We start from the raw sequence: 26,480 nt of genomic DNA on the forward strand, positions 1-26,480 counted from the left end.
GCCCCTGGTACCTTTTTCATAGGCTTTTTTGAGTTTGGGCTTACTGGTTTCTTCTCAAACCAGGAATACTGTAAACAATTTTATGCGTTTTGGACTCTTTACAGCTTGCATTTTTAATGACAATATTGTTTATAAGAATGTTTAAATAAAGAAGTTTATCATGCAGTGGAAATAAACATGATAATACTAGTACAGTACCACATGTAACAGCTTTGGAAACAACACTCACCAAGCACTTTAGCAGGAAAAATAGACTCATATTTGGCAGGGCCTCCCTTTGCTCTCAAACAGCATCAATTCTTTGACATATTGTGCATTCTGAGAGGTTTTGCTTCATACAACATTCCTCTGTGTGCACCTAATCGTTTTACCCACACCCAATGCACATCATACCTACATATAGTGTGCGGGGGTCTGGAATGGGTAAGGTACAGAGTGCAGGAGTTGAGAGTGGGTACCGTACAGAGTATAGGTGATGTACTGAGTTCAGAAGTAGGTGATGTACATAGTTCAGAGGTCAGGAATGAATAATGTACAAAGAAAAGTGATTAAAGGTGGGTAACATACAAAGAATAGGGGTCAGAGGTGGGTAACGTACAAAGTGCAGGGGTCAAAAGTTGGCAGAGTACAAAGTGACGGGGTCAAGAGTGGGTGTAACAGAGTGTACAAAATGAAGGGGACAGGAGTATATACACTGTAGTGCACAGCACACCCTCTGATTAATTCTACCCCCTTTATTTAACACACCTGCATACACAAACCCACAAATACACACACATCCAAATATTCAGATGTACACACACATTCACACATATACCCATACATTTGCATACAACACTCATACATACGCACACACACTCATCCACATACATACATACACACACACTCAGATAGCATATGTACCAACTGTCCTGGATTTGCTGGGAAAGTCCTGCTTTTGATCTAGTTGTCCCACAACGTGTCCCATGCTGTGTCCCATGAAGTGAGCTCCACCTTCCTCCTACGGAAGATTGATTCAGTGATAGGTGGAGTTTGAACAGTAAAGTCTTATTGCCCTATTACTGTGACCGGACTTGGGACTCTACTTTTCAAGCTCTGCCCACTAGCAAGACATCATTCATGAATGGAAGAGAGGCAGAGTTCCATCCTCAGCAGTAGTTATGGAAGGGATGGGGTACATTGTAGCTGAGAGGGGTGTGGAGGGGTAGGTCTTTTGGGATGCAGCTCTGAAGTGAAAGACCTTTTTCCTATGTGCATTGTAGCCCCTGAGCTCCCTTACTGGTACCCATTATACCTCCACCTATCCTACTATGTAGCATACAGTATCATACACAGTTGTTTGTCACCATAGGAGTCTTGGTGCAATTATCAAGGTTTAGGATAACTGCATTGGGAGAATGTAAAAATATTAGTACATCCCCAGGATATTGCATGTCACACTCGTAGCCAAGCTGTAGAACACTTCAGGCCGAGGGCGGACTGACCATTCGAGCACTCAGGCACTGCCCGAGGGCCCAGGGTCAGTAGGGGGCCCCATGAAATGCCCCTGGTACCTTTTTTATAGGCTTTTTTTGAGTGTCGGCAAGGACATAGGGGCCCCATGACCCCCTTTTGCCTGGGGGCCCCGTGAGTTGTCAGTCCGCCCCTGCTTCAGACTATGTTCACATTTGTGTGTTGTGGGAACATCAAGTGCTTTCCTGCAACTCAAAGAAACATGCTGCCTTTTTTGCAGACATACGGAGGTGCCATTAATTCCTACACAAGAAGCAGATACATCCTGTCTGCTGGGGAGAGCTGCCCCCCTTCCTGTGTCCCAGCCCTGTCCACAATTGTATAAAATTGTTATCTTAGTTACCATAGCTTTTCTATCAGTTCAAACCAATATGGCCAGCTTATTGGATTTTGTTTAATTCTGCCTAAAGTGGTATTAAACCAAAAAGCAAAAATGTATTACTGTATATTGCAGCTTACCAATTCTTAGATGTGCTGGCAGCATTTGTTTTCTTTTTAGTCTTTCTTTCCTTTATTCTCACCTGGTGATCTGGGCATTAATTCTATTGTTTTTGAAAGGAACAAGTTGTCCTGTAGATGTAGCAGTTAGAGGATTGAGATAAACCATTTTCCACTGACAGCAGTGCTTACAATGGTCAGTTTTTATTTATTTATGTAAAACCTTTATCAAAGGTATACCACTGTTCCTGTGACTCATGGGTCTCCAAAATTTCTAAACAAAGGGCCAGTTTACTGTTCTTCAGACTTTAGGGGGGGTCGGACTGTGGCCAGTGGGAGTAAACAATTCCCCATAATTGGTTTTAGTGGGAGTAATCGTGCCCCATTGTTGGTATCAGTGGTAGGAATAATGCCCTATTGTTGGTATCAGTAGGAGGAATATCACCCCATCATTGGTGTCAGTGGGAGGAAATGGTGCCACATCATTGGTTTCAGTTGTGGATGGAATAGTGCCCCATAGAGGAAAGCAAAGGGCCACATCCAGCCCCAGGGCTGCAGTTTGGAGATCACTGCTGTAACTGATTAAAAGTGTTTAGCTGGACGTTCACCTTCAATTTGCTCGTGTATCTAAATCTACTAGTACATCTAACACTCCCCTTCCCCCCAGACTGACAATGTTGCTGTCCAAAGGTGTCTGTTGCACCTTCATCCAGAGTGTAGGCACCCCAACACAGGAAATTAGTTTCTGGCCAGATCACCAGGTGAAAACAGAGGGGAAAAAGGCCTAAATAAGAAAACGAATGCAGCCACCACATCTAATGATTGGTAAACTGAAATATGTTACATTTTTGGTTTGGGGTTTATTATTGTTTTAAAGTCTAAAAACCTCTTGTGCACCAAAAACCTACTATAGAAGATTAGCAGTTTCAGAAATACTCAAATCAGCCTGTCTGGCACCGACAATCATGCCAGGATTACAATCACTGAAGTTACATTTTTGTTCCCCATTTTAATGTTTGATCTGATGCTCCTGACCTGTATATACTGTATATGATGTTATGCACTGAGCTTCTGCCACATGATTGGCTGATTATATAACTGCATGCTTAAGCAGGTATACATATGTTCCCAATGAAGTGTGAAGTGAGCTTAGAATAAGACATCTATTCTTTTACAGTTAATGATCAGTACCATCTAAATGTTAGTGCCTGGAACACAGTGCAAGCAAAGATTCGTATGCTGAATGCCCAGTTTTTGGCTGGGAGTCTCATTACTCTGCTATGCTTTTCTGTTACCCAAGCTTCATTGAAGCATGAAAGTGCGTGACTGTTCTTTACTGTTTAAGAAGATCTGTTTGCCTTTTGTGTAGAAACCATTGAATCATTTTTATTTTCAACGATTCAGTGTGGTTTTGTACAGAAAAAAATATTATTGATTACTACAGGCAAATCATTGATAACTGATAAATCAAATATACAGCAATCAGCCATAATATTATGATGAACAACCTAAGATTGAGTAGGTTCCCCTTTTGCTGCCAAAACAGCCTAGACTCATCATGGCATGGACACCACTAGACCTCTGAAGGTTTGATGTGGCATCTGCCACCAAACCATCAGTAGCAGATCCTTTAAATCATTTTTTAAAACATTATTTAAAACATCCCATAGACAGGGAAAATTTGCAAGTCACACCCAAAATAGATTGAAAAGAGACCCCTATCATATTGTTTGGTGTATACCAGCTAGAAGTATTAGGATGTCATATAATAAAGATGTGCTTTTCCAGATTCAAACGTCAATGCGTTTTGTGGCAAGCTCTACTCCTTTAGGACAATTGGGTTTAAGTGTTTCAATTGATATGAAGGTGCAGCAGAGGCTATACGTAAATAGGTCTTTCGGGTGGACACAGGGGTCATAGAGGGCCACTACACCTGATGGAACACCATGGCCAGCTTGTGAGGATGAAAACAAGCCAAAAAAACAGTGATGGGGGAAACTGACTACTACGTAGCATAGGAAAGTGTCACCACTCAAAATTTAAATAGAATGTTACTCCACAAAATAAAAAAGATGGGACCAAGATCCCCTGCCGAATGTCTGGATGGGCTCCAAAACTGAGGATTAATTCAAGGGTATACATTTCCACCCAAAGAATGTCCCACCTGCCTGGAATATACTGCTCATTTCTGCCTCCCCTATAACATCAAAACAAAGCAGGGAAACCAAATAACCTTTTGATTTAACCATAAAAAAACTCAAAAAGGACACCAAGGACCTCAGTTAGTCTCAAGAAATGCTAAAAGCATATGTGCAAGCTATTATACCATAGGCCATTCTACCACCGGCTCACCAATAAAATAACTTGATGTGATTCTGGAAACTCAGAAAGACATAGACCAAGAAAACTTGGGCAGACAGAAACCCAAAAGGGACCAGCAACATATGTTAACTGCTTTGTTGAGAAAAAATATATATGTAAAAGAGTATTGACATTCACAAAAAGCTAAAACCACTATCCACCACCGCACTTAAAGCTAAAAAGACCACATTGCCTTGTCACCCAGGCAGCTGCTCATCCGACCTGCACACATACATACATATCATATAGTACTGGGTATAATAAATAAATCATATCTAGCAAAGCTAGGTAAGGGCAGTCAGGCTGTAGAGATGTATTCAGTGGAAATCAACCATTGAATGAACCTGCTGAAAACCATATACAGTGCAACTACACTGCTTTGTCTGGATCTGAGTCTCTGTCAGGGGGTTCTAGAGGACCCGTCTATAGGAATGTAGACTGTGAACAATAAGAGTCTCAGTAGAGCGTGAAGACCTTATAAAGTATCAGCTGGCCAAATATTCTGACGTGTACTGTATGTTTCAGTAGGTGCAATGAAAGAGTTAGCAATCCGAGTTCGCTGCTGTGCACTAGCATTTGGATATCCTATAATGTCCAGCGAAAATATAACAACCTCACTTGCAGTCCAGCATTTGTAGAAGGAAGGACACCAGCAGGGGCGGACTGACCATTTGGAAACACGGGCACTGCCCGAGGGCCCGGAATCAGTAGAGGGCCCCATGAGATGCCCCTGGTACCTTTTCATAGGCTTTTTTGAGTTTGGGCAAGGACACAGGGGCCCCATGATCCCGTATTGCCCGGGGGCCCCATGAGTTGTCAGTCCGCCCCTGGACACCAGATAACTGATGTGTTAAATAATCTTAAAGTGTTACTAAACCCACAACAATAAAATCAGTCTGTAGATGCAGTAAAGTATGCTTGTTGTACTCACTGTGGAACCTAAGGGGTTAATCCTCTGCATTGTGTAAACAGGATGTTTGATCCTTTCTTCTCTGCTCCTCCTCTTGTTGAAATGACCACCTGATACACACTGAACCCGTGGTCACATGTGCATGCTCAGTTTGCTGTGTATTACTAGCGAGGTTTTTTTTTCATTTGGGAGGGTGCATGTGATCAGCACAGAGCCAATCAGCACTGCCCAGACAGAGAGTCAGAGGTTTCACATCCTCCTAGAGCAGAAAGAAAGTCACTACTAATCTTAAGAAGATAACTGTCAGAGTTAACCACCCATTGTAAACAGTTTAGCTGGAGTAGTTAGCAAATATACATTTCTGTCTATCTCATTCTGCAAAATCAAAACATCAGTGTATTTCATAACTCCTGAGATAATAACAGTACTGCCAGAATAAGGACATACACTATATTGCCAAAAGTATTGGTTGGCCTGCCTTTACACACACATGAACTTTAATGGCATCCCAATCTTAGTCCGTAGGGTTCAGTATTGATTTGGCCTACCCTTTGCAGCTATATCAGCTTCAACTTTTCTGGGAAGTCTGTCCACAAGGTTTAGGAGTGTGTCTATGGGAATGTTTGACCATTCTTTCAGAAGCACATTTGTGAGTCCAAGCACTGATGTCAGACGAGAAGGCCTGGCTCGCAGTCTCCGCTCTAATTAATCCCAAAGGTGTTCTATTGGGTTGAGGTCAGGACTCTGTGCAGGCCAGTCAAGTTCCTCCACCCCAAACTCGCTCATCTATGTCTTTATGGATCTTGCTTTGTGCACTGGTGTGCAGTCATGTTGGAACATGGAGAGGCCATCCCCAAACTGTTCCCACAAAGTTGGGAGCTTGAAATTGTCCAAAATGTCTTGGTATGCTGATGGCTTAAGAGTTCCCTTCACTGGAACTAAGGGGCCAAGCTCAACCCTTGAAAAACAAGCTCACACCAAATCCCCCCTCCACCAAACTTTACACTTGACACAATGTAGTTAGGCAAGTACCGTTCTCCCGGCAACCACCAAACCCAGACCGTTCCATCAGATTGCCAGACAGACAGGCGTGATTCGTCACTCCAGTGAACACATCTCCACTGCTCTAGAGTCCAGTGGCAGTGTGTTTTACAGCACTGCATCTGATGCTTTGCATTGCACTTGGTGATGTAAAGCTTGGTTGCAGCTGCTCGGCCATGGAAACCCATTCCATGAAGCTCTCTATGAATTCGCTCAACTCCCGAGAGCAACCCATTCTTTCACAAATGTTTGTAGAAGCAGTCTGCATGTCTAGGTGCTTGATTTTATACACCTGTGGCAATGGAGGTGAATGGAACACCTGAATTCAATGATTTGGAGGGGTGTCCTAATACTTTTGGCAATGTAGTGTATTTACCTGTATTAATTAGCAAAATTTAAACCCAAACACTACTATCCTAAGAGGTAACAGAGGTGGATTAGACCCATTACCTCTCCTAGGTGAAATTGTTATCTGATGCCCATCATAATTGTATTCATTCAAATGGTAATTTAATGCTGGAGAATAATCTACCAGATTAAAGTGGAACATTAACTATTTTTAATCTTTATGCTGCATTAGTAAATATACAGGAAGGTACTGTACTAACGTATTTACTAGAGATGAGCGAAGAAATGAAAAATTCGATTCGGCTGATTCGGCGAATTCCAGTGTGAAATTCGATTCGATGCGAATTTCTCCGCTACGAAGATGACTTATTTAAAGGGTTTCTAGGCTTCAGAGAGCCTTTAAATTAGTGCAGAACACTGTACCTTTAATTTAAATGCCCTTGGAGATGAGGAAGGAGAAGGAGAAGGAGAAGGATGAGAAGAAGGAGAAGGAGAAGGATGAGAAGAAGGAGAAGGAGAAGGGTGAGAAGAAGGAGAAGGATGAGAAGAAGGAGAAGGATGAGAAGAAGGAGAAGGAGAAGGATGAGAAGAAGGAGAAGGAGAAGGATGAGAAGAAGGAGAAGGAGAAGGATGAGAAGAAGGAGAAGGATGAGAAGAAGGAGAAGGATGAGAAGAAGGAGAATGATGAGAAGAAGGAGAAGGATGATAAGAAGAAGGCTGAGAATAAGGAGAAGGATGAGAAGAAGGAGAAGGAGAAGGATGAGAAGAAGGAGAAGGATGAGAAGAAGGAGAAGGAGAAGGATGAGAAGAAAGAGAAGGATGAGAAGGAGAAGGATGAGAAGAAGAAGGATGAGAAGAAGAAGGATGAGAAGAAGGAAAAGGATGAGAAGAAGAAGGATGAGAAGAAGGAGAAGGATGAGAAGAAGGAGAATGATGAGAAGAAGGAGAAGGATGATAAGAAGGACAAGGAAGAGAAGAAGGAGAAGGAGAAGGATGAGAAGAAGGAGAAGGATGAGAAGAAGGAGAAGGATGAGAAGAAGGAGAAGGATGAGAAGAAGGAGAAGGATGAGAAGAAGGAGAAGGATGAGAAGAAGGAGAAGGATGAGAAGAAGAAGGATGAGAAGAAGGATGAGAAGAAGGAGGAGAAGGATGAGAAGAAGAAGGATGAGAAGAAGGAGAAGGATGAGAAGAAGGAGAAGGAAGAGAAGAAGGAGAAGGAGAAGGATGAGAAGGAGAAGGATGAGAAGAAGGAGAAGGATGAGAAGAAGGAGAAGGAGAAGGATGAGAAGAAGGAGAAGGATGAGAAGAAGAAGGATGAGAAGAAGGATGAGAAGGATGAGAAGAAGGAGAAGGATGAGAAGAAGGAGAATGATGAGAAGAAGGAGAAGAAGGAGAAGGATGAGAAGAAGGAGAAGGATGAGAAGAAGGAGAAGGATGAGAAGAAGGAGAAGGATGAGAAGAAGGAGAAGGAGAAGGATGAGAAGAAAAAGGATGAGGAGAAGGAGAAGGATGAGAAGAAGGAGAAGGAGAAGGATGAGAAGAAGGAGAAGGATGAGAAGAAGGAGAAGGATGAGAAGAAGGAGAAGGAGAAGGATGAGAAGAAGGAGAAGGAGAAGGATGAGAAGAAGGAGAAGGAGAAGGATGAGAAGAAGGAGAAGGATGAGAAGAAGGAGAAGGATGAGAAGGAGAAGGATGAGAAGGAGAAGGATGAGAAGAAGAAGGCTGAGAATAAGGAGAAGGATGAGAAGAAGGAGAAGGATGAGAAGAAGGAGAAGGATGAGAAGAAGGAGAAGGAGAAGGATGAGAAGAAAGAGAAGGATGAGAAGGAGAAGGATGAGAAGAAGAAGGATGAGAAGAAGAAGGATGAGAAGAAGGAAAAAGGATGAGAAGAAGAAGGATGAGAAGAAGAAGAAGGATGAGAAGAAGGAGAATGATGAGAAGAAGGAGAAGGATGATAAGAAGGAGAAGGAAGAGAAGAAGGAGAAGGAGAAGGATGAGAAGAAGGAGAAGGATGAGAAGAAGGAGAAGGATGAGAAGAAGGAGAAGGATGAGAAGAAGGAGAAGGATGAGAAGAAGGAGAAGGAGAAGGATGAGAAGAAAAAGGATGAGGAGAAGGAGAAGGATGAGAAGAAGGAGAAGGAGAAGGATGAGAAGAAGGAGAAGGATGAGAAGAAGGAGAAGGATGAGAAGAAGGAGAAGGAGAAGGATGAGAAGAAGGAGAAGGAGAAGGATGAGAAGAAGGAGAAGGAGAAGGATGAGAAGAAGGAGAAGGATGAGAAGAAGGAGAAGGATGAGAAGGAGAAGGATGAGAAGGAGAAGGATGAGAAGAAGAAGGCTGAGAATAAGGAGAAGGATGAGAAGAAGGAGAAGGAGAAGGATGAGAAGAAGGAGAAGGATGAGAAGAAGGAGAAGGAGAAGGATGAGAAGAAAGAGAAGGATGAGAAGGAGAAGGATGAGAAGAAGAAGGATGAGAAGAAGAAGGATGAGAAGAAGGAAAAGGATGAGAAGAAGAAGGATGAGAAGAAGGAGAAGGATGAGAAGAAGGAGAATGATGAGAAGAAGGAGAAGGATGATAAGAAGGAGAAGGAAGAGAAGAAGGAGAAGGAGAAGGATGAGAAGAAGGAGAAGGATGAGAAGAAGGAGAAGGATGAGAAGAAGGAGAAGGATGAGAAGAAGGAGAAGGATGAGAAGAAGGAGAAGGAGAAGGATGAGAAGAAGGAGAAGGATGAGAAGAAGAAGGATGAGAAGAAGGATGAGAAGAAGGAGGAGAAGGATGAGAAGAAGAAGGATGAGAAGAAGGAGAAGGATGAGAAGAAGGAGAAGGAAGAGAAGAAGGAGAAGGAGAAGGATGAGAAGGAGAAGGATGAGAAGAAGGAGAAGGATGAGAAGAAGGAGAAGGATGAGAAGAAGGAGAAGGAGAAGGATGAGAAGAAGGAGAAGGATGAGAAGAAGAAGGATGAGAAGAAGGATGAGAAGGATGAGAAGAAGGAGAAGGATGAGAAGAAGGAGAATGATGAGAAGAAGGAGAAGAAGGAGAAGGATGAGAAGAAGGAGAAGGATGAGAAGAAGGAGAAGGATGAGAAGAAGGAGAAGGATGAGAAGAAGGAGAAGGAGAAGGATGAGAAGAAAAAGGATGAGGAGAAGGAGAAGGATGAGAAGAAGGAGAAGGATGAGAAGGAGAAGGAGAAGGATGAGAAGAAGGAGAAGGAGAAGGATGAGAAGAAGGAGAAGGATGAGAAGAAGGAGAAGGATGAGAAGGAGAAGGAGAAGGATGAGAAGGAGAAGGATGAGAAGAAGGAGAAGGAGAAGGATGAGAAGAAGGAGAAGGAGAAGGATGAGAAGAAGGAGAAGGATGAGAAGAAGGATGAGCAGAAGGAGAAGGATGAGAAGAAGGAGAAGGATGAGAAGAAGGAGAAGGATGAGAAGAAGGATGAGAAGAAGGATGAGAAGAAGGAGAAGGATGAGAAGAAGGACAGTTCTGTGACAGTTTCTGTCTATTTCTGACAGTTCTGGGACATTCACTCCATACAGCGGTTTCAACCGCTGTATGGAGGGAATGTCATAGAACTGTCAGAAATAGACTATTAATGACAGTTCTGGGACTGTCCTTCCATGCAGCGGTTGAAACATTGTATGTATTTGTTTCCATAAATGGATCCATTTATGGAAACAAATACATACAATGTTTCAACCGCTGCATGGAAGGACAGTCCCAGAACTGTCATTAATAGTCTATTTCTGACAGTTCCATGACATTCCCTCCATACAGCGGTTAAAACAGCTGTATGCAGTGAATGTCCCAGAACTGTCATAAATAGTCTATTTCTGATAGATCTGGGACATTCACTCCATACAGCTGTTTTAACCGCTGTATGGAGGGAATGTCATGGAACTGTCAGAAATAGACTATTAATGACAGTTCTGGGACTGTCCTTCCATGCAGCGGTTGAAACATTGTATGTATTTGTTTCCATAAATGGATCCATTTATGGAAACAAATACATACAATGTTTCAACCGCTGCATTGAAGGACAGTCCCAGAACTGTCATTAATAGTCTATTTCTGACAGTTCCATGACATTCCCTCCATACAGCGGTTAAAACAGCTGTATGCAGTGAATGTCCCAGAACTGTCATAAATAGTCTATTTCTGATAGATCTGGGACATTCACTGCATACAGCTGTTTTAACCGCTGTATGGAGGGAATGTCATGGAACTGTCAGAAATAGACTATTAATGACAGTTCTGGGACTGTCCTTCCATGCAGCGGTTGAAACATTGTATGTATTTGTTTCCATAAATGGATCCATTTATGGAAACAAATACATACAATGTTTCAACCGCTGCATTGAAGGACAGTCCCAGAACTGTCATTAATAGTCTATTTCTGACAGTTCCATGACATTCCCTCCATACAGCGGTTAAAACAGCTGTATGCAGTGAATGTCCCAGAACTGTCATAAATAGTCTATTTCTGATAGATCTGGGACATTCACTGCATACAGCTGTTTTAACCGCTGTATGGAGGGAATGTCATGGAACTGTCAGAAATAGACTATTAATGACAGTTCTGGGACTGTCCTTCCATGCAGCGGTTGAAACATTGTATGTATTTGTTTCCATAAATGGATCCATTTATGGAAACAAATACATACAATGTTTCAACCGCTGCATTGAAGGACAGTCCCAGAACTGTCATTAATAGTCTATTTCTGACAGTTCCATGACATTCCCTCCATACAGCGGTTAAAACAGCTGTATGCAGTGAATGTCCCAGAACTGTCATAAATAGTCTATTTCTGATAGATCTGGGACATTCACTCCATACAGCTGTTTTAACCGCTGTATGGAGGGAATGTCATGGAACTGTCAGAAATAGACTATTAATGACAGTTGTGGGACTGTCCTTCCATACAGCGGTTGAAACATTGTATGTATTTGTTTCCATAAATGGATCCATTTATGGAAACAAATACATACAATGTTTCAACCGCTGCATGGAAGGACAGTCCCAGAACTGTCATTAATAGTCTATTTCTGACAGTTCCATGACATTCCCTCCATACAGCGGTTAAAACAGCTGTATGCAGTGAATGTCCCAGAACTGTCATAAATAGTCTATTTCTGATAGATCTGGGACATTCACTCCATACAGCTGTTTTAACCGCTGTATGGAGGGAATGTCATGGAACTGTCAGAAATAGACTATTAATGACAGTTCTGGGACTGTCCTTCCATGCAGCGGTTGAAACATTGTATGTATTTGTTTCCATAAATGGATCCATTTATGGAAACAAATACATACAATGTTTCAACCGCTGCATGGAAGGACAGTCCCAGAACTGTCATTAATAGTCTATTTCTGACAGTTCCATGACATTCCCTCCATACAGCGGTTAAAACAGCTGTATGCAGTGAATGTCCCAGAACTGTCATAAATAGTCTATTTCTGATAGATCTGGGACATTCACTCCATACAGCTGTTTTAACCGCTGTATGGAGGGAATGTCATGGAACTGTCAGAAATAGACTATTAATGACAGTTCTGGGACTGTCCTTCCATGCAGCGGTTGAAACATTGTATGTATTTGTTTCCATAAATGGATCCATTTATGGAAACAAATACATACAATGTTTCAACCGCTGCATTGAAGGACAGTCCCAGAACTGTCATTAATAGTCTATTTCTGACAGTTCCATGACATTCCCTCCATACAGCGGTTAAAACAGCTGTATGCAGTGAATGTCCCAGAACTGTCATAAATAGTCTATTTCTGATAGATCTGGGACATTCACTGCATACAGCTGTTTTAACCGCTGTATGGAGGGAATGTCATGGAACTGTCAGAAATAGACTATTAATGACAGTTCTGGGACTGTCCTTCCATGCAGCGGTTGAAACATTGTATGTATTTGTTTCCATAAATGGATCCATTTATGGAAACAAATACATACAATGTTTCAACCGCTGCATTGAAGGACAGTCCCAGAACTGTCATTAATAGTCTATTTCTGACAGTTCCATGACATTCCCTCCATACAGCGGTTAAAACAGCTGTATGCAGTGAATGTCCCAGAACTGTCATAAATAGTCTATTTCTGATAGATCTGGGACATTCACTCCATACAGCTGTTTTAACCGCTGTATGGAGGAATGTCATGGAACTGTCAGAAATAGACTATTAATGACAGTTGTGGGACTGTCCTTCCATGCAGCGGTTGAAACATTGTATGTATTTGTTTCCATAAATGGATCCATTTATGGAAACAAATACATACAATGTTTCAACCGCTGCATGGAAGGACAGTCCCAGAACTGTCATTAATAGTCTATTTCTGACAGTTCCATGACATTCCCTCCATACAGCGGTTAAAACAGCTGTATGCAGTGAATGTCCCAGAACTGTCATAAATAGTCTATTTCTGATAGATCTGGGACATTCACTCCATACAGCTGTTTTAAACCGCTGTATGGAGGGAATGTCATGGAACTGTCAGAAATAGACTATTAATGACAGTTCTGGGACTGTCCTTCCATGCAGCGGTTGAAACATTGTATGTATTTGTTTCCATAAATGGATCCATTTATGGAAACAAATACATACAATGTTTCAACCGCTGCATGGAAGGACAGTCCCAGAACTGTCATTAATAGTCTATTTCTGACAGTTCCATGACATTCCCTCCATACAGCGGTTAAAACAGCTGTATGCAGTGAATGTCCCAGAACTGTCATAAATAGTCTATTTCTGATAGATCTGGGACATTCACTCCATACAGCTGTTTTAACCGCTGTATGGAGGGAATGTCATGGAACTGTCAGAAATAGACTATTAATGACAGTTCTGGGACTGTCCTTCCATGCAGCGGTTGAAACATTGTATGTATTTGTTTCCATAAATGGATCCATTTATGGAAACAAATACATACAATGTTTCAACCGCTGCATTGAAGGACAGTCCCAGAACTGTCATTAATAGTCTATTTCTGACAGTTCCATGACATTCCCTCCATACAGCGGTTAAAACAGCTGTATGCAGTGAATGTCCCAGAACTGTCATAAATAGTCTATTTCTGATAGATCTGGGACATTCACTGCATACAGCTGTTTTAACCGCTGTATGGAGGGAATGTCATGGAACTGTCAGAAATAGACTATTAATGACAGTTCTGGGACTGTCCTTCCATGCAGCGGTTGAAACATTGTATGTATTTGTTTCCATAAATGGATCCATTTATGGAAACAAATACATACAATGTTTCAACCGCTGCATTGAAGGACAGTCCCAGAACTGTCATTAATAGTCTATTTCTGACAGTTCCATGACATTCCCTCCATACAGCGGTTAAAACAGCTGTATGCAGTGAATGTCCCAGAACTGTCATAAATAGTCTATTTCTGATAGATCTGGGACATTCACTCCATACAGCTGTTTTAACCGCTGTATGGAGGGAATGTCATGGAACTGTCAGAAATAGACTATTAATGACAGTTGTGGGACTGTCCTTCCATGCAGCGGTTGAAACATTGTATGTATTTGTTTCCATAAATGGATCCATTTATGGAAACAAATACATACAATGTTTCAACCGCTGCATGGAAGGACAGTCCCAGAACTGTCATTAATAGTCTATTTCTGACAGTTCCATGACATTCCCTCCATACAGCGGTTAAAACAGCTGTATGCAGTGAATGTCCCAGAACTGTCATAAATAGTCTATTTCTGATAGATCTGGGACATTCACTCCATACAGCTGTTTTAACCGCTGTATGGAGGGAATGTCATGGAACTGTCAGAAATAGACTATTAATGACAGTTCTGGGACTGTCCTTCCATGCAGCGGTTGAAACATTGTATGTATTTGTTTCCATAAATGGATCCATTTATGGAAACAAATACATACAATGTTTCAACCGCTGCATGGAAGGACAGTCCCAGAACTGTCATTAATAGTCTATTTCTGACAGTTCCATGACATTCCCTCCATACAGCGGTTAAAACAGCTGTATGCAGTGAATGTCCCAGAACTGTCATAAATAGTCTATTTCTGATAGATCTGGGACATTCACTCCATACAGCTGTTTTAACCGCTGTATGGAGGGAATGTCATGGAACTGTCAGAAATAGACTATTAATGACAGTTCTGGGACTGTCCTTCCATGCAGCGGTTGAAACATTGTATGTATTTGTTTCCATAAATGGATCCATTTATGGAAACAAATACATACAATGTTTCAACCGCTGCATTGAAGGACAGTCCCAGAACTGTCATTAATAGTCTATTTCTGACAGTTCCATGACATTCCCTCCATACAGCGGTTAAAACAGCTGTATGCAGTGAATGTCCCAGAACTGTCATAAATAGTCTATTTCTGACAGTTCTGGGACATTCACTCCATACAGCGGTTTCCGGCAAAAAGTGTATGTGCAGAGTTCCTCTATTCTGCAGATACACTTAGAGGAGCTCTGCAGATACACTTAGAGGAGCTCTGCACATACACTTTTTTCCGGTTTGGAATTATTCTTATTTTCATCCTACTTCTTCTTCTTCTTCTTCATCCTCATCCTCATCCTCTTCTTCTTCTGAGGATGAGGATGAAGAAGAAGAAGAAGAAGAAGAAGAAGAAGTAGGATGAAAATAAGATTAATTCCAAGCCGGCAAAAAGTGTATGTGCAGAGCTCCTCTAAGTGTATCTGCAGAGCTCCTCTAAGTGTATCTGCAGAATAGAGGAACTCTGCACATACACTTTTTGCCGGCTTGGAATTATTCTTCTTTTCATCCTACTTCTTCTTCTTCTTCTTCTTCATCCTCATCCTCAGAAGAAGAGGATGAGGATGAGGATGAGGATGAGGAAGAAGAAGAAGAATGAAAAGAAGAATAATTCCAAGCCGGCAAAAAGTGTATGTGCAGAGTTCCTCTATTTCTGACAGTTCTCTCACAGCTTCTTCACATGTACAGCGGTTGAAATATCTGTATCCTAAATGGAAACTAATAGATACAAATTGTATCTATTAGTTTCCATTTAGGATACAGATGTTTCAACCGCTGTACATGTGAAGAAGCTGTGAGAGAACTGTCAGAAATAGAGGAACTCTGCACATACACTTTTTGCCGGCTTGGAATTATTCTTCTTTTCATCCTACTTCTTCTTCTTCTTCTTCTTCTTCTTCTTCTTCTTCTTCATCCTCATCCTCATCCTCTTCTTCTGAGGATGAAGAAGAAGAAGAAGTAGGATGAAAAGAAGAATAATTCCAAGCCGGCAAAAAGTGTATGTGCAGAGTTCCTCTATTTCTGACAGTTCTCTCACAACTTCTTCACATGTACAGTGGTTGAAACATCTGTATCCTAAATGTAAACTAATAGATACAATGTTTCAACCGCTAAACATGTGTTCCTTCTGTCAGAGAACTGTCAGAAATAGCGGAGCTCACTGCAGGGACACTTTTGCCGGCTGATCGGGAAATGTTCGATTCGCGCACCCGAAGTAGGCAAAATTTCGGTTTCGACACGAATCGAATATTTCCTGAAATTCGACTCGAATTCCGGTTCGCCTAGTTCGATTCGCTCATCTCTAGTATTTACTTTTTGCTTTAAACTTGTTTTTTCTTTTCTTCAGTTACTTCTTTGTTTCTAGACTAGGCAAATGATGTCATAAATCCCAGGAGTTTTCAGGAGGGAAGGAGGGGTTTTCTTAGATAAGCATACCCTCCTGCCTGCATGCCTGAGCTATGTGCAGATGGATTCCAGGAAGTAAATGCTACAAGAATCATCTGCCCTTATTCAAGATGGCAAAGGCCAGAAATGCTAGGGGAGGTTTTACAAAGTGATTTATCAGCAAAATAAAGCATGGAGACATGGATAGATGTGGGAGTTTGCTTTGAATATTAAAAATGAATAAAAAAAACTGCTTTTAGATTGTAGTGCTCAGATGAAGTTTAGTTCCACTTTAAATTACCAGAATGCAACCTGTAGGTATTTCAAGATGTTAACCGATGTTGAAAACTGTATTTGAGGGCAGGATAGCTGAATGCTTGTAAAAGACTGTGACATCCCATCAGTCACTTCTCAGACCTTTTCATTGGTCAGAGTATTTATTTCAACACCTCCCTCAGGGATCAGAAATGAAGATCTGCTTCAGTAGTCTAGAGCTCTCTTTTTATCATCAAAGAAGGAACATCAGCTAAAATCTATGAGAGCCATCTTATGCTTGTTGCTTGACTTTTGCCAATTACAGAGAACCAGGACGTTGTTAAGTATTTTCACTGCCCATTTTGTTTTCCTGTTGTATTATTGTCTCTTTTTTTCCTTTGTAATACCCTTTTTCTGTAAATATTTTGTTTGTATCTTTTTACCTGCTTACCCATTAAACAATATTTTTAAAATTGTAAAATTATCTCTGATGCAGTAATGCAGAACTTGAAGAATCCTTGTCTCTTTGAAGAGCGCTACCATATGGTAAATCTCTGGATATACCTGTCTGTAGTGGCAGTGTGTGTTACAGACCTATTTAGTCATAATTGTTATCGATAATATTGTAAATGTTTATATTTATGCTCAGGGGTGGACTGACAACTCATGGGGCCCCCAGGCAATAGGGGATCATGGGGCCCCTGTGTCCTTACCCAAACTCAAAACAGCCTATGAAAAAGGTACCAGGGGCATCTCATGGGGCCCCCTACTGACCTGAGTTTCTAAATGGTCAGTCCGCCCCTGTTTATGCTAAATATCTGGTGGCAGTGGTTGATTTAAAGGGTTATTATTATTATTATTATACAATATTTATATAGCGCCAAAAAGTTTGCTCAGCGCTGTACATTATAGTGGGGGACAGTACATGAGACAATACAGTAACAATACAATTTACGAGGGGTTCGACGGCCCTGCTCCTTGGAGCTTACAATCTAGGAGGGAGGGGATAGTGGTACAGGAGGAAATGGCTGTGGGGGATGGAGTGGTAGGAGGAGTAGAGGAGATCGGCTGTTAGGTGAGGGCGGGGTAGGCGTCCCTGAAGAGATGGGTTTTCAGGGTGCGCCTAAAGGTGAGGAGGGTAGATGACAGTCTGATGGATTGGGGTAGTCAGTTCCAGAGGATGGGGGAAGACCTGGAGAAGTCCTGGAGTCGGGCATGGTAGGAGGAGACCAGGGAACTGGAGAGTAGGAGGCCTTGTGAGGAGCGAAGAGTACGTGTTGGATGGTATTTGGATATCAGGTCGGTGAGGTAGTTTGGGGCAGTATTATGAATAGCTTTGTACGTCAATGTTAGTAGTTTGAAATTTATGCCTTGGGCAATCGGAAGCCAATGGAGGGAATGGCAGAGGGGGGTGGCGGATACGGAGCGGTTGGTAAGGTGGATGAGTCTGGCCGCTGAGTTCAGGATAGACTGAAGCGGGGATAGTCTGTGATGAGGTAGGCCGGTGAGGAGGGAGTTTCAGTAGTCGAGTCGTGATATAATAAGGGAGTGAATGAGTTGTTTAGTAGTGTCTGGGGTTAGGAACAAACGTATTTTGGAGATATTGCGGAGGTGGAGCCTGCATGAATTTGCCAGCGATTGGACATAGGGCTGGAAGGATAGATTGGAGTCTAGAGTGACACCTAGAACTTTGGATTGCGGGGTGGGACTGATGGTGGCATTATTGGTCATGATGAAGAGGTTGGGGGGGGGGGGGCGCGGGCTGGGGGGAAAACTAGGAGCTCAGTTTTGGAAAGGTTTAATTTGAGGAAGTGGAGTGACATCCAGTCTGATATGTCGTTCAGTAGAAAGGTGATTCGGGCGGAGACTGAAGGGGTGAGGCGAGGGGTAGAGCGATAGATTTGCATGTCATCAGCATAGAGATGGTAGTTAAAACCGTGGGAGTGTATCAGTTGACCAAGGGAGGAGGTGTAGATGGAGAAGAGAAGGGGCCCGAGGACAGAGCCTTGGGGGCCCCAACAGGGAGGGGGAGAGAGGGGGAAGTGGCAGCGTTATAGATAACACTGAAGGAGCGCTGGGATAGATAGGAGGAGAGCCAGGAGAGAGCGAAGTCTCTGATGCCAAGGGAGTATAGTTTTTTAAGGAGGAGGTGGTGGTCAACTGTGTCGAAGGCACAGATGTCGAGAAGTAGGAGGACTGAGTAGTGGCCATTAGCTTTGGCGGTTAGCAGGTCGTTGGTGAGATTGAGTAGGGCGGTTTCAGTGAAGTGTAGGGGACGGAAGCCGGACTGTAGGGGATCAAGGAGGTTGTTGTCGTTGAGGTGGGAGCTTAGGCGATTATAGACTAAGCGCTCAAGGAGTTTGGATGTAAATGGCAGCAGGGAGATGGGTCTAAGGTTGTTCAGGTCGGTGGGATCCAGGGAGGGTTTTTTTGAGTATGGGGGTGATGTGTGCGTGCTTTAGTGGGGAGGGGAATGCGGCAGTAGAGAGGGTTAGCTGTATAGTTAACCATACCCAGCGATGTTCACTCAGATTGTGGTCCCGCAAGCTGCAAAACCTTTGTGCAGGATGAGGCTAGGAGTGTCATCAAGGCGTATCAATGACAGTGCTTTGTGAGTTTCACCAGACAGTTGTCACAAGTTACTGAAAGTGGTCAGGGGCTGACACCGCGTCCATCACAGGTGATACATGTCAAAGTAACATCCACATTAATGGCAAGACCCAAGGTTTCAAGGCAGACCATTGCCCAAAGCATCACACTGCCGGCATGCCTTCTTCCTATACTGGATCTTTGTGTCATCTCTTCCCCAGGTAAGCAATGCACTTGCACCCTGCCATCCACCTGATATAAAAAAAATCTTGATTAGTCAGACCAGGCCACCTTTTTCCATTGCTCTGTGATCCAGTTCTGATGCTCTCATGCTCATTGCAAGCGCTTTTGGATATGGACACAGGTTAGCATGGGATGGGTACTTATCAGGTTTGAGGATACGCAACCCCATACACAACAAACTGCAATGCCCATTTTTTCTGTTTTTAATACATCAACTTTAGACCCAACATGTTTACTTGCTACCTAATATATCCCACTGACTTTTTAATGCCACTGTAATGAGTTAATCAATGTTATTCACTTTACCTGTCAATTGTCATGAAGTTATGGCTGAACCCTCATTATTTATTACTATAATGCAGGCAGGCAGTCTAGCCAGTAATACATATGGGGTTCTTGCCCTGTGCTGGCAGCATATAGGAGAGTCAGGCCACAGCTTTTCACACAATCAGCAGTGCTGCTGCCAGCCAGCGTCTTGGACCTGTGGAGAGATAATTTGCTGCTTTGTGTAAGAGAGCTATGGTCAGGCTCTTCTGCCAGCATAGGGATTTAATCCGTTAAACCAGAACACCTTGTAATTTATTCAGTGAATAAAATGGTACAAGGTGTTCTTTTGGAGGTGGAAATGGGGCTTTGACATCACAATCTCCAGCTGACTGCTACAGCGATTCTCCGCTTCCACAGCGGTCCCACAGATACGGAATATGTTAACTTAAATATTTTAGTTTCCTAATTTTATTGGCGGTAATTTGACTGTAGTCTCTTCAGGATTTGCTAGGTGCACCAGAATAGGGGGACATGGTTTCAACTGCAGCATCTGGCTGGCACTTTGGTGGTGACAGCTTGACTGTGGACAGGAGGCACTTTAAATTACACACTTCAGGGCAGAATGGGGGGCAAGTCAGCCAGTATTGTTCATTAGCAATAACCTCTCTATCACAGGGTTTTCATCCCGTGGTTAACAGCGTCAGCATAGGAAGAGCTAGAGACACAAAGATAATGGAAGGATCACTAGATATAATCCCAGATATTACATTATTGCAGTTAGAAAATAATGCTAAATATGATTTGACTATGCTTAAGAAAATTCTTTTTCTTTTTTTTTTTGTAAAATCTTTGATTTCACATTTTCAAAAAAGGGACATTACAGATATTCCTATCATGAAGCTTCAAAATCGTCAGGTACATAATACTTTCAGAGGCATACAATCCATATGAAAGGGTTATCAGCATTATCAAATTTGAAATGATGCAGAACGTACAACTTCAGTAACAGAAACAGACATAGGGAAGGTGGTAGAGGAAGGAAATTCTTTTTTATGCCTACATAGACTTTAAGGTTCTTAGACAGAAACATTGTAACTATTTTTAGTTCATACAGTGAACAAAACATGTTATATATCTGTCCATTCAAGTATGCATTGTGAATTGTATGTAGATTACTTGTCACTTTGGAAAACTCTTCTGAATGATGGAAACTGACTGCTGGAAAACATAGGTTAAAAACATCAGTTTAGCCGTGTTTATGTGCGTTTAGAAGTGTTTTAAAAAAATAACCTCAGGAGACCTTCCCAAATGCCCAGAATGCACTGAAAAATAGTAAATAATTAATTATTTCAGACATTTTGAGAGAAATAGAGTGAGCAGAAGCAGAGAGATCAGTATGTGTTGAGATTAGCTATCTTTTCTGGTTGTAGTCACTATGGATCCCATCATGAACATACTGCAGAACATTCTACCATTTTTTCCTTCACACGAAACCTGGAACTGACTGTGCTGGTGTACTAGGTCCATTTGAATACATGGAAAATGGTTTGCATGCATTTCTGATGATGAAAAAAGGCTCTGGACATGGAACAATTAAAAAATGCTTCTAAACGCAAATGGTTATAAATGCGGTTAACTGCGTTTACAGGCGTTTGGAACACCAGTAAAATCTACTCCTGAACGCAAGTTTGTTGAGTTCAAAAAAACGACTGTAAACAACTATGTGTACATGGACACATAGGAAAACATTAGGGAGAGTTCAGGGGCTGCTGAAAAAAACGCTAAACAGCTCCTGAATGTCAGTTTAGGAGTTGCAGTGTACATGAGCCCTAAACCTCCCTCTCTTGAATGCAGAAGAGGACAGGAACGTTTTGACTGCCGGCCACAGGAAAACGTGGAAAAACTGTGGGAAAAATTGCGATTGCCACGTTTTGCCACAATTTGCATTTTCCTGTGGTCGGCGGTCAGGGTAGACTCGTGTACATGGAACCTAAAGGGTCAAAAACAATAGTTATAGTTGGAAACTATATTGGTGAGAATTGCCCTCAACACAGTGTTTTTGGAGTCTCCCTATAATGGTATGTATGTTCCTACATCTCTTCTTTCTCTACCATTATACAAATAGAATGGGTAAAGCAGTGTTCTCTTGTTATAGCAGCATTAGGGGCTGAGAACTTAAATCATACTTGTATAATCAGGTAAGTCTTAAAGTAGAACTATAGGCAAGCATTTCTGCTGTAATGTTTTTGTATTTTTCTTTTACAGTAAAACACACCACAGGAAGTGAGAGGAAATCCCTACAATTTATAGGAATTCTTTGCGGACACCCAGGTCACCCGAAAAGTGTTCCCATTGGAATATTTCCCCTCTATTACTTTTCTGGGGACAACCCAAAATTTGGGATTTATTTTTACTTTCACTTTCGATGATAATGGTAAACAGGACACACAGAGAGGGTAACTCTCCCTAACGGGGCACTGACAGCAAAAAAAAAATCTGACAGGGGTTCTAATCCCTCTCCACTCCTTCAAAAATGTGAAAATAAAGTTTTGCCTTTAGCTATACTTTAAGCTTGCTTGAGTTCTGCATTTTAAGTGTTCATCAGCTTTCTGATGACATAAGCAGATTTCCTCAAATATGCTTGTGAAAGTACTGTAGCTGCACACAATGAGCTTGACATAGTCTATTACTGTATGTAGCATGAAAAAAAAATGAACATCTCAGCACTTGTACAAATTCCACTATAAATTGCCCTTTCCTGTCTTTGTTCAGTTAGAGGATTATTTCCCCTTGTGTATCCATTTTTCCTCGACGTTTTATTTTCCAGTGAAAATGTGTTATTTGCAAACCACTTTTTCCATGAAAGGTATGTACAATAACATATATGCACTGATTAGGCATTATAATTAAAGAAGAGCTCTAAGAAGCATTGTGTATATAAAGATGCCCCAGAAAAGTTCAACATGAACGAATATGCATCTTACCTCCCCCCAAGGCCCATCTGCTCCTTTTTTTTTACATTATTTTAAACGTACCTTTTTTCTGCAGTCTTCAGGCCAGTCTACTTCCTTTACCTTCCCTGATTGAGCCTAATCTTCCTTTACGTGTGTCTCAGATGCTCTGCTTTAGACACTGCAGCTCACAGTGGGAGGTTTCAGCAACAGAGGTAGTGCTGCCAATCGAGTAGGGCCTCATGCACACTGCAGCTAAAAAGAAGCTGCTCCAACAAGAGTTTGAGCTGTTTTGAGCTTTTAGTTTTCTCTTCCTGTTAACTCCACTCCATGTTAGCCTATGTGTCCAAGCACACTGTAGGCATTTTCAGGAGTTTAGCGGCAGGGGAGTTTAGAGGCAGAAAAAAAAACATCATCACTTGTGTGTTCAGGAGAGGAGCTATTAAGCATAAAAACCGCTCAAAAGGGAAAAAAATGTGCATTATTTGCATTAATGATAGGCAGGTAACACCCATTCCCGCATTAATGCATTCTAATGGACAGAATTCTGGTCAACAGAATGCATTAACGCCACATGCAAAAACGCACATTAATGCGCTTGCAAAAATACAGCTTTTTACCACCTTTTGATGCTGTAAACTCCTGTAGGGGAAAAAATGTTTTTGAGCTTCGCAGTGTGCAGGAGGCCTAAGCAGTGAGCTGCTGGGATTCCTTTCCTTTTATGTCCTAGAATGAACCTGTGCCTTCATATGCTGTCAACTAATCTTTCTGGTTGTTTGGTCTATAAGGGAAACTCATTTGCAGTTTGAGGACAAAAACAAAGTGTAAGATGGGTGCACAAATTTATAGTACGGCTATACAAATGTATACTTCTTCCTGGTTGAATCCTTAATTTTTCTTTTATGACAAATATTGAAAACATGACATATATTAACTAATTAATTCCTTTCAATCCTTTTATCACTTTGGCTTGATTGAATATATTGTAATCCAGGCCTCCTTAGCAGGTCAACCCAATCGAGTAAATATCCTCATGTCCATTAAAGCTATCAGTTCCTGGTGATCTAATACTGGATGTGAGATGAGAGTCTGCATCGTCTCTCACCCACCCCAAGGCACATTGATGGCTTAAGTGAGCCTAGTTGTCATGTTAATTTCCTCTATTTCATTGACAATGTTTGTTGCTATTTTAATTTACCAACACCTGCTTGGGCTTGTGGTATTGTCATCAATTCCTCTTTTTGGGTAAAGGGAACCTATACTTTGCCTGGACTAGACAAAGTAAGAGGATCAGTTGATAGCAGACACCACTTGGAATTTTTAGCCACCTTCCCTGTGCTACCCTACTGCCCGATCTTTCAGCAAAGCATGTCAAAAACCTGATTGGCAGTGTTGGGTACCTAAGCAACCAATCCCCCTGGGGGTTATTTATTAAAACTGCACGGTGCAAAATCTGGTGCAGCTCTGCATAGAAACCAATCAGCTTCCAGGTTTTATTGTCAAAGCTTAATTGAACAAGCTGAAGTTAGAAGCTGATTGGCTACCATGCACAGCTGCACCAGATTCTGAGTGCACCAGTTTTAGTAAATCTCCCCCACTATGTCTGAGTTTTCTTACACGATAAGGGCAGAGCATTCATAGAAAAGCTTATCTATAGGTGAGTGGAAGATGAAAAAGCCCACCCTCTTAAAGCAAAAAGGTTAAATCTATAAGAAAGTATTTATTATATTGTTGCTTATAAAGTCTTTAGATGTGATGGCTACATTAGTTTTCTATTTTAGGTTTTCTTTCTTTTTTTTTCACCTGGTGGTCCTACTAGTAAGTCTGTTGTTTTTCAACTAAACAAGCTCTCCTGCAGCTGTAGCAGTTGGAGACAAACCATTTACCCCTAACGAGTGCTTACAATGATCAACTTTTATTTATGTAAAACATGAAGAATGCAAACTGTAGAATGGAGTGCAAAGTGTAAGAGAACAGCTTGTGACCGACAGGTTTCTGGTTAATTCTCAAAAAATTGTCTTTGTTTCCTTTAGGGACATCCTGAAGCAAGGGGGCTCCCCTGTGGACAGTGCTATAGCGGCCCTAATTTGTACCACAGTAATACATCCACAGAGCATGGGCCTAGGAGGTGGTGTCATTTTCACTATTTATAATGCCTCAACAGGTATGTTCCAACCACTGATGCAGTTTGACCCTTTGTTAATGCCAACAAATAACGAGTCATTGCCATTATTTTAGTGATATATAATTGAAGACAACTTACAATCACACTGTATGTTCTTTTGTATATATATTCTTCTTTGCAGGAGAAGTGGAAGTTATTAATGCACGAGAAACTGTGCCTAGAAGGTCTCCACCCAATCTAACAGAGCAGTGCTTCAATCCTGGGTTTGTGAAACCAGGTAAGTACAATAGTCATAATGAAGAGGGTCTTTAGTTGCAATTTAGATAAGACATAAGTCTAATACCTGGTAGGTACACACCGTAAGTTTTATTTCGTTCAACCCAGCATCTGAATGAGAAATAAACTGAGGAGCTTGTGAGGGGTAACTATGCAAAGTTAGTACAGCAGTCTCTCTGCTGTGCCATTGTGTTCTGACAGGGGGAAAGCCGCCTTGCCAAAACAAACCTCTCAGCACTCCGATGCTGATGGGCTGAACATTGGCCAATTTCTACCATACTGGCTGATTTCGGGCGATGTTTGGCCTGTGTATATGCGGCTTAAGATAAACCCAGCAGAAACACAAATTGGAAACACTGCAGATAAGAGGGATGCTATTCATTTAGAGCATATTCATTCATATATCTTCTGGAAATATGTCTGTGAAGACACAGAACAATAACTATTCTCTTGGAAAAGTCTTGGTGCTTGTTCACACTATCGGCAGAGATGTATTTACCTCAAGGCAAACAAGACATTTGCCTATGGTGGCATTTTTTTTAGGGGGGCAGCACTGACCCCTGGAAGAAGGGACATATGCGGCATGGGAACCAGGTGGGATCCGAGAGAAGCTGCCGGCTGCTTGATGATGTATGCAGCGCCCAACTGTCATTGCCGGGGATGTCCAGAGCTGTGAAGGTGAGTGTCTGTCTTTCTGTCGCCATGGATGGGGGGGTGGGAGTGTTAGTGAAAGGCTCCCTCAGGTGGGGCAGGGGTGTTGTTGGTCACTGTCAGGTGCTCTCTCTGCTGAAGGTGGGGGGGCATCCAATTTTTTTGTTGCCTAGGGCAGTACAAAACCTGAATACACCACTGACTATCAGGTGGGGGGACTAAATTCCTGCGGTTAAGTTGCATTTGTACTGCCCCTATCAACAACTATCCCCTTTAGTTGCAGAGGCTGAGAGTGTAGACATGCTGCGATGCTTCACTTTGCAGCCAGGGCAGGAATTATACTCCTTTTCACTTTTTGGCAGGCATAGCACCCATCAAACCCGACCCAGTTGAGTGTATGGGGCAACTCTGCAAGCACCATGCAACAGCAGGCAGAGAGGTGGTGATATAACATCTCCTAACCACCTGTCAAATGCTCTCTGAAGAGTGATCTGATGTTGAAACACTCTTCAGAGACCAAAGCTAGTGTGAATGGCTAGTGTAAGGGAGGGTCCATCTGTGTCCCTTCACTTCCTGTCTAATAGCCAAAACAGGAAGTGAGAGTAAAACCCCTGCAAATTAAGGGAGTTATTTGGGGATCCCCAGGTCACCAGAACTAGCGTCCCCATTGGAAGTTTTCCCCTTAAATACTTTTCTGGGGACAGCCCAAAATTTGGGATTTTCTTTTACTTTCGCTTTCAATGATAATGGTAAACAGGACAAATAAAGAGGGTGAATCTCTTTAACAGGGACACAGACAGCAACACAAACTGACAAGCTTTCTAATCCCTATGTACTGTATGCAAAACTAAAAAA

The 26,480-nt window shown here is 42.0% G+C and overlaps 1 protein-coding gene across 2 annotated transcripts in view; it reads left to right on the forward strand.

Annotated features, from left to right (window-relative positions):
- The window catches only part of GGT5 (gamma-glutamyltransferase 5), a 126,366-nt gene that overhangs the window by 19,405 nt on the left and 80,481 nt on the right, over positions 1–26,480 (forward strand). For both annotated transcript variants that reach the window (XM_089653221.1, XM_089653222.1), the window contains exons 2-3: positions 24,607–24,737; positions 24,880–24,975. In XM_089653221.1, the coding sequence (XP_089509347.1) occupies positions 24,607–24,737; positions 24,880–24,975 (227 nt within the window). The remainder of the gene's footprint in view (positions 1–24,606; positions 24,738–24,879; positions 24,976–26,480) is intronic.

This window comes from Staurois parvus, unplaced genomic scaffold (genome assembly GCF_062004578.1).
Source record: "Staurois parvus isolate SC_StPar_1 unplaced genomic scaffold, SC_StPar_1.0 ptg000704l, whole genome shotgun sequence".
In the NCBI taxonomy this organism is placed as follows: domain Eukaryota; kingdom Metazoa; phylum Chordata; class Amphibia; order Anura; family Ranidae; genus Staurois; species Staurois parvus.